Here is an 8,525-nt window from a genome sequence, read left to right as displayed (position 1 = left end):
GGAGCCCCACCCCTTCGGGTGAAGCCTGCACCGAGTTTTTGTCACTGACAGTTGATGTTTGCCAGGAGTCTACAGGTTTGGGTCCAAGGAGCTGTCAGAGGGTCAAGCCTGTAGTGGGAACTATATATACATTGGCACCATGGACTTCTGAAAAGCGAATTCCTCCTTCCTTTCTAGCTAGGATGCACAGAGTGCAAAGAGATTTCTTTTATGCTTTCTAGCTTGCCTCGGACAGACACAGCTCTCACTACTCTCATTTTGTACATGATCAGATGGTGGCTTACAGAGGGAAACTGTTGATCCCACCTGACTCCAAATCTGGCAATTTGCCCCTGCAACATAGCCTCTCATTTTTCTGAGTAAAAGTAATACTTTAAAGAGAGTATCCAGTAATGCCTACTATGTGTCAGGCCCTGGGCTTATGTGATTTCATTTACTTATCAAAGTAATCCTGAAAGACAGTCTTTTTTTTTTTTTTCCAATTTGACAGATGAAGACACTGAGGCTCAGAGTGTCAAGTCACTTAACCAAGTAAGAGATGGAGGAGATATTCCACCCTAGGTCTGTCCACTTCAGAACTGGAGCAGTTTATATCTTAGCAGGAAAGTAAAATAATCCAGGCATAAAGTAGGGCCAAGAGAAGGTCAGGCACACTCAATAGGGCAGGGGTCAGCGCCCCCCATCCTGGAGATTCCTCTTCAAGGTTCCCAGGGCCCATGTCACAGAGGACCCCATCTCTACCCATGATCAAAACAGAGGGAGGCAAAGCCTCTTCTAATTTAAACAGGAAGGAAACATTGTCTTTGAATGGAAGCTTGATATGTAGACCACAACCTTGGCCCTGGCCCTACTCCTGACTTGTCTATTCTTGATGGTCTCTGTTTCTCCTCATAGTCCCCAGAATCCAAAGAGGATTGTGCTAGAGAGGTCCTTTCATTTACAAAACTTCATTCATTCAGTTATTCAACAGATATCAATTGTCTGCCACTCTGGGCCAGATCCTGAGCTGGCATTGAGCTTGTAACAGACAAAACTCACACTACCTGAGGCCAGAGTAAGTTCCTGGCCAGAGATCACACAGCCTGGACCCAGGAGCCCAGAGTTCCTACCTCCACATTCTGATTGCCAGGGCTTCAGCCATGCTGACTTGTGTATGTCTGGCTCATTGCAGGTCAGGCCCTGGTTCCAGCCAGGCAGGGGCCTAGAAGCCTTACTCTGGTCCACAGGTAACTCTCAAAGTCCCACCAGGAGAGGCCAAATGCAGCTTTCCATACAAAAAGCCCTGAGAACTGGCCTCCCCTTCTCTTGGCACAGGCTAAAGAAACCCCTAGCTGGGCCTTTGGGCAGTGAAGGCCTCCAAGTTGATGGGACTTGGGAAAAGCAAATTTGCTCCACAATGCTTTTCAACTACTCTTCAAAAAAATTTTTGTGCGGTTTTACAGCCATCAGCAGAGCCTTAGAGGTGATGTGACTTGCGCAAGGTCATACGGTTAGGAAATGATCCACCAGGATGCAAATCGGGCCTGCTTGAACCCCAAACCGGCTGGTACCCGGACCACCCCCCACCCCCACCGCGTCCTGCTCCCGGCCACACACTCACTCCACCCTTCAAGAGGTCTGTGCCTCCACCGGACAAATAACAGAGGCGACTGAACAATTCCGGAGAAACCGCAGCTCCCAATGCTTCCTGAACAAGCCCAAAGAGAGAGGCAGCGGCGCCGGCCGGGCGCACTCGGGGGGTGGGAGAGGGTGGGGCGCGGCGTGGACCGGGCCGCAGCTCCCGCCCGCAGGTAGAAACTTGTCAAAAGTACGGTGCGCATACCGTCCAGGACGTCTGAAGCCGCTGACGCACAGAGGCGCGGGTCCCACTCAACACCCCGCCGGGCCAAGACTGACACAGACCTTGCATTCAGGCGACTCATCGCGCCCTCTTCAAAAAAAGTCTCCCAAACTTTTGATGTCATTAATACAACAAACAAATAAGCAAATAAAAAACAGCAGGGAACTTTTCGAAAAAGGAGATGGAGGCGGATATCGAGTTCTTCCCCGATCCAAAAAAGCCGAAGGCTCTTACCTGCAGGAAACCTCGCAGCCCGCAAAGGCGCGTCTGTCTGGAACGCTTCGCATCGGCGCGGGACTTTCACGGCCGCCTGCTCTGCAGCCCGGCTGGGCTCCGGCCCTGTGTTTTATACCACTATAGGCAATTAATATTGCATCAGCCGTATTTTAAATTTTCAAAACCCACAATATAATGTAATGGCATAAGGGCATTTATTATTAAAGGACACCCGATGGAGGGGAGGTGGAGGAATCGCTGGGGCTGTTGCGCAAGGCGGCGGCGACGAGCTGAGGTCCAGGGATTGGGGGCGATCCCCAGGTTTGCTTTTGCAGTAGGGGGGGCGTGCTGCGCGGAGGGGAGACCTGCTCTGCTTCGAATTTCAGGCTGGACGCGATGACCCAGAGTTCTTTGCAGACACGGTGGGGAAATGTACAGAAGACTTCTGGGCTTGGAACATTCATTTTTAAATCATGAAGGTGTTTCTGCGGCTCACAAATAAGATTTCTTCCCCCTTTTAGAGTGTGTCGAAGAGAGAGTGAGAAGGAAACCGGCATCTGTTAAGCACCTTTGTGAACAAGCACTAAGATAGGATCTTTGCGGAAGGTATCTTTTTACCACCGCCACCCCCATACACCCCCCATCTCCCCACCCCCCCCCACCCCCCCACACACAGAAACCAAGATAGACGCTGGAATAACCTCCTGGACGATAATTTCAAATGAATTTCTGAAGTAATCCCAAAGAAGTCCTAACGACTCTGTCCCAGCAAAGAACACCTTCCTCTTTGCATCTCTCTGTTCACCTCCCATCTAGCCGTTTGAATCTTTTAAAATAATGTTTCCTACTAAGAGCCAAGCACCACCAGACGGCTTAAATAAACAATCTTACTCAATCCTGACAATAACCTTGTGATAAGTATTAGCATCTTCATGCTGCAGACAATCAACGGAGACTCAGAGAAGTTTAAGAAACTGGATTCAGGATCATTCAGCCAATGAGTGGAGGTACTGGGGGCTCCTACTCCCATTGCTGCTGCTGCTGCTAAGTCGCTTCAGTTGTGTGCGACTCTGTGGGACCCAGAGACGACAGCCCATCATTAGTCAGGCCTAAAAGTTTTCGGTCTGAGTCAAGTTGAACAAATAGAAGCTGACAGATTTGCACTTGGAGAAGTGTAGAGGAAGGATCTGGAAACTCTGAGGTCTAGGGAGGGTCTGGGTGAGAAGATAAGGCACCCAGGGAAAAGGAGCAAGGAGAAATAATTGCAGGAGATTGACCTGCTAGAAACGATAGTTCAGCCCTTCTGGGTTCTCACTTCTAAATGCTTTCCGAGACTAGTACTCCTTAACCTCCGAGAAAGTAAAGCACCGCGATTCGGGTTGAAAAATAAAGCATTTATTTTAGAAGTTAATTCAAGGGGTAAAGAGAGAAGGAAACAATATTTTATTTGCATCTATTCGGACAACAAAACCAAAGGTCACACGGCAACACACAAATTACATGAAGCAACGAAAGATAAAATGTGACGGGGCCAGAGGCACTGGGGTGAAAAGGACTCAGGCCAGTGGTTTGGCCCCACAATCAGCTCAAAACTATGAGTGAACCTCCACCAAGAGGTTGGGGGATGGGAAAAAAGTGGCGGTAAATAAATAATAGTAAACAATGATGCGAACAGTAATAAAAGCGTAACGAGGTGAGCCTTGTTAGAAGGACTTGCATATGCTCCGGAGAGTTACAGTTACTTTCGTTCGGGCAGCCGCCTCTACGCTGCTCTGAGAGTCTGGCTGGAACAGTGAGCAAGGGTCAGAGAGTCCTCAGTCCGACCGGAAAGCTACCAATCCCCCGCCTTCCTTCAGGCAGTCTTTACCCCTCGAACGGCCAGCAGATCGTGGAGGATGGGCCACAGCAGGGGCTGGCTGCTGCTTGCAACCCAGTTACAGGATTCCAGCATTTTCAGTCGCTGAAAAGGGCCCACTTTTTCCGGAGCCCACCCTATGGCGGAGAACAGCTTGGAGCCGGCAACTCTCTGCACATTTTCCCTGAACCTAATTCATGCTACCTTAGAGAACGTACAGCAAACCAAAGGATGAGATGGATAGAATTTAGGTGGAGAAGGGAATATAAGGCTATCCTTTGGAAACATACGTGTATTTTATATACTCTAAATAAATCTCCAGTACGTTTGTACCCCACTTAGACTTTGTATTATTACTTATCACTTCCTTCCCATCCCTTCACCCCTTGTCTAATCACGCTAAGCAAACTGATGCCTTCAAGCCAGAGTCTTGCAGTCGGGCTAATTGACTATCCCTTACTTTTGGGCTCCTGCCCTGAGGTCGCGCAGTCCTGGGCGCGAAGGAGATTTTCAGCACCACGGAGAGCACAAGTCCCTCCAGGCCTGCCTTTCCTGAATTTTTTTCTTAGCGCCCAAACTTTTCTGGTGGGAACAGAAAGGAAAGAAGGGAAAGGGAAGGCCGTGAGGCAATTAATTAGGATAAAGGGGAAAGTCTGTGACTTCGGGGGTGAGAGCCTGACCTGCCAGGAAACGTCTTGGAGCCCCCATACCGTTCCCCCCAACTCCAGGGGGACATACACTCAGCTCTCCCGGCCCCGGACGCCGTGCCCCGTCGCAGTCAGTGGACAGCCGAGTACTTCATTCGTTTCTGTTTCTGTCTCTGGTTGCAGAACCAGACCCTCACCACGTTCTTTTTAAGGTCCAGTTTCTCGGCGATGGCCGCGATCTTTTCGGATGAGGGCCGCGGCTGGATCGCAAAGTAGGCCTCCAGCGAGCGCTTCTCCGGCGCCGCGATGGACGTGCGTTTGCGCTTCCGCTCACTGCCATTGAAGAGCTCCGGCTTGCTATTTTTCTCTCGATAGGCGGCCTCGGCTTCCTCCAGCCAGGCCTGGAGTACCGGCTTGAGCGCAATCATGTTGTTGTGCGAGAGAGTGAGAGACTCGAACCTGCAGATGGTGCTCTGGCTGAGCGAGCCGACGCCGGGGATCTTGAGGTTGGCCAGGGCCGCACCCACGTCCGCCTGGGTCACCCCTAGCTTGATGCGCCGCTGCTTGAAGCGCTCAGCGAAGGCCTCGAGCTCTCGTGGGTCCGACTCCACGTCGCTGAGGCAGGCAGGCATAGCGCTGTGAGGCGCCACGGCATGTGGGTGGCTCATGCCCATGGCCTGATGCAGGTGGCCCATGGCGCCCAGGTGGTGCGGGTGGATCTGGGCCGGCATCACCGAGTGCTCGGGGGCGCCCAAGCCGCTCACGCTCAGCGTGGGCGAGATGTGCTCTAGTAAGTCGCCCTCGAGGCCCTGGTGCACGGCGTGATGCGGGTGCGAGGTGAGCGCGGCCGGGTGGGAGATGGGCACGGTGGACGAAGTGGACGTGCAGGGCACGCTGCTCATGGTATGGTAGGTGGCGTCGGGCTTGAACGGATGGTTCTTGCCGTGGGAGACGATATCCACCGCCGCCAGAGCTTCGGCGCGTGCCAGCAGGCTCTCATCAAAGCTTCCAAATATATTACCCTGCAGCTGCAAGCGAGAAGGCGCACAGCACGGTCAGTGGGGAATACTGTCAACTCAGGATTAAAACACATTTTCAGGCAACCGAGATGCCTCTCCTCAAAGCCCAGGTCATAAAAATTAATACGGAGACAGAGGCTCTGCTGGAACAGACGTGTGGATCAGAGACATGAATGAGAGAGAGAGCGCGCCGGGAGAGAGCGCGGGGGAGACAAGGAGAGGGGTTCAGACAGCGGCGATTGTTCTGGGCGACATGAAAAAAACATGAAGCAAGTGCCTGTCAAAAAATGTGCCTTAGAGCGGTAATTATGCTCCACTACGTACCTGCGGGGCTGGGAGACAGACTCGGCGCATGGCCTCGGAGCCGGAGTGCAGGCTGGAGAATTTGGGTTCTTGAAGCACCGGGTGCATGCCGAAAGGCTGCTTGGCGTTCATGGCCATCATCTTCGCGCGCCGGGCAGGGAGGCAGCGAGGGACATGGATCAGGCTCTTCTCGCTGGCTCGCCGCGCTCCAAGTGAGCGCCGCTCAGCGCCCGCGCTCCCCTCGCCCTCTCGCTCGCTGCCTCCCCTCTCCCCCACCTGCTTCTTCACTCATCTTACAAGCAGCCTGCCAGGAAGGGCCCGGGCGCGCGCAGGCGTGCTCACGCGCCCGAGACTCGCAGGGGCGGCCCGGGAGGCGAGGCCAGGCGGCAGCGCTCCGCGCGCCTCTCTGCACCGGCCCCCGCCGCCCCCGCCCCAGCATTTATACCCCTGCCGGGCCGGGCCTCCCCGCGTCCGCCCCGCCCCTCCCGGCTCCAGCCAGCAGACCTTCCGGAATCTTACTTCTTCTTTGCGGACTTTTTCTCCCCTAAGTCCCAACCTTTCCATCCTGTCCCAACTCGCACAAGCCAGACAGAAGGGCAGCCGTGGGCCAGGAAGCTGACCCTACCCCAACCCACCGCGCGCACGGGCGCGCGCACACACACAGACACACTCACTCACTTTGTCGGCCCGGCTGCCGCCAAACTGCCCATTTCCAGGGCGCTCCTGGCCACACGCCCGAGCGGTCCACTAGAGTCCGGCCCAGCCGCGCAGCGAAGAGGCGCCTCCAAGCGCCCAGACGGGCTCCGGGGAGGATGAGAAACAACCAGGAGGAGCCCCCAGTGACCTCCACCTCCCAGTCGGCCGCGCCGGTGGATGTGGAGAATGAACTGCCCTCCCAGGCCAGGAGGCCTGAGGTCTCCTCCCCGCACTTAGCTTTCTTGCCTTCGCTTGAAAGGACAATTTGCCCCCCAGCTCCGTCTCCCCAACCAGCGGACCTAAGGACAGCTGTATTTTTTAGAGTGGTCACCGTTCAGGACTGCCCACCGGCCTTGGGAGTGGGTGAACAGACTTTTCTTGGGCCGGTGACGCTTACAAGCCCTATTCCCCAAACAACAGCTTTCACTTTTAAGCTCCTACTATGTGCTGGGCAGTTTTGCGTGTTAGCCCCTGGTGTCTTCACACCCTGCAGAGCTGGGCTGTGATGCCATTTTACAGACGAGGAACACGCGTGTCGGTGGGGTTTGTGCCCAAGGCAACACAACTGGTTGGGAGCTGAGCCATTCACTCACTCGTTCCGTGCTCGTTATCCGTTTTCCACATGTATTTACTGACAGCGTCCTATGTGCCAGGCGCCACGTCTGACGTCCCAGGCTCCTAACCGCCTGGTACTTTGTCTTCCTTCCCGAAGTTTCCTTCCCGTGCGCCCCGGGGTTAGTGTGGCCCCGCCCCCTCCCCTCTGCTCCCGGCTTCTTCCCTAGTTTCTCCCCGTCTCTCCTCGCCTTTCCCCGCGCTAGTAAACAGCGTGAATAATGCATAGGGAATCCTAGGCCCGCGGCCGCCCGCGCCGCCCTCCGGGTTGGGAGAGAAGCCCTGTGGGCCCAGCTGAGCCCACCTCGCCGCCGCCTCCACCGCGGGGCGGCCTTCGGGTTTCAGTGATGCTGGCAGCCGCGCCTCAGGGTGTGAGTCGGGGTTCCCAGAAGGTTAACGGAGTGGGGGTGGGGGTGGCGGTGGGGTGAAGGGGCCACCCCCAAGCCTAAGAGGAAACGCTGCCAGGTCCGGCCTCCCCCACCTCCGGTCCTGCCAATCCGCCATCTCCGAATCGGAGCCTGTCTCCTGGCCTGGATCCCGTCCTCCAACCCCAGAAGCCACGTGCCGCCCTTTTACTAACCCTTTCTGGGCCTCGGTTTGCCGAGCTCTAAAATGGGAGTTGCCCTGCTGTTTGTTTGCCTTCTGGGTTCTGGTGAAGACGCTTCCACCTGGAGTAGAACGTAAAGCATTCAGTCAACTTCCTGACTGCCTGATGCTTTGGGGCGCAGGCTGTAACCTCGGATCTTGCTGGTGGAGAGTCCAAGAGCCACCTTAGAGTCTGCATATGGCACTTTCCTCATCTGTTACTCTCCTCCTCTGATAGTTGTGGGGAATGCACAGATAAGCATTTGGTACCATGCTTGGCACACTGAAATCATGGACTGAATGCTTGTTCCTTTCTTCTTTCTCCCTCAACTTAGAAATCTGTTGGGAGCAGGAGTGGCCTAGGTTCTCTGTGGAAAATGGTTTGTCTGCAGGAGCAAACTGGTTCCTTGCTGTCCTCTGTTCATCTGCTTTGCACCACACTCCATGGTGAGGGCTGGGACACAGATGCGAATCAGACACCATCTCTGCCCTCACAAAAGCACCAGTCTAAAATCCACTTCAGGAAATAGTCTGTCTCATGCACAAGAAATTGACTGTCTCAGCCACACAGAGCAAGGCTGATGGGATTCTTGAAGTATAGAGTACACATAAAAACCATGGGCCTCGGGAAGACCAGGCGTAGGATAGTATTCAAACACTGGATGGATGTGACCCTGGCTGGGCCTCAGTTTACCCAGGAGAGAGGGCTGGACTAGACCATTGCTAAGCTCTTCCAGCTGAAGCAAAAGACT

At 54.5% G+C, this 8,525-nt stretch overlaps 1 protein-coding gene across 1 annotated transcript; it reads right to left on the bottom strand.

Annotated features, from left to right (window-relative positions):
• Positions 1 to 3,446: 3,446 nt before the first annotated feature.
• Positions 3,447 to 6,119, bottom strand: POU4F3 (POU class 4 homeobox 3). Its single transcript, XM_019963654.2, has 2 exons — positions 5,902 to 6,119; positions 3,447 to 5,586 (listed from the first exon to the last, which is right to left on the bottom strand). The coding sequence occupies exons 1-2, from the start codon at positions 6,019 to 6,021 to the stop codon at positions 4,690 to 4,692; spliced, it is 1,017 nt and encodes a 338-aa protein (XP_019819213.2). The 5' UTR covers positions 6,022 to 6,119; the 3' UTR covers positions 3,447 to 4,689.
• Positions 6,120 to 8,525: the final 2,406 nt, after the last annotated feature.

The sequence above is a fragment of the Bos indicus genome, chromosome 7, assembly GCF_029378745.1.
Source record: "Bos indicus isolate NIAB-ARS_2022 breed Sahiwal x Tharparkar chromosome 7, NIAB-ARS_B.indTharparkar_mat_pri_1.0, whole genome shotgun sequence".
In the NCBI taxonomy this organism is placed as follows: domain Eukaryota; kingdom Metazoa; phylum Chordata; class Mammalia; order Artiodactyla; family Bovidae; genus Bos; species Bos indicus.
Note: the sequence above shows the minus strand (reverse complement) of the source record. Positions and strands in the feature narration are given on the sequence as shown.

Coding starts and splice junctions, on each gene's coding strand:
- POU4F3 (XM_019963654.2), bottom strand. CDS start 6,021: ATGATGGCCATGAACGCCAAGCAGCCTTTCGGCATGCACCCGGTGCTT. Junction 5,587..5,901: donor TCTGTCTCCCAGCCCCGCAG/GTACGTAGTGGA, acceptor TCTCGCTTGCAG/CTGCAGGGTAATATATTTGG.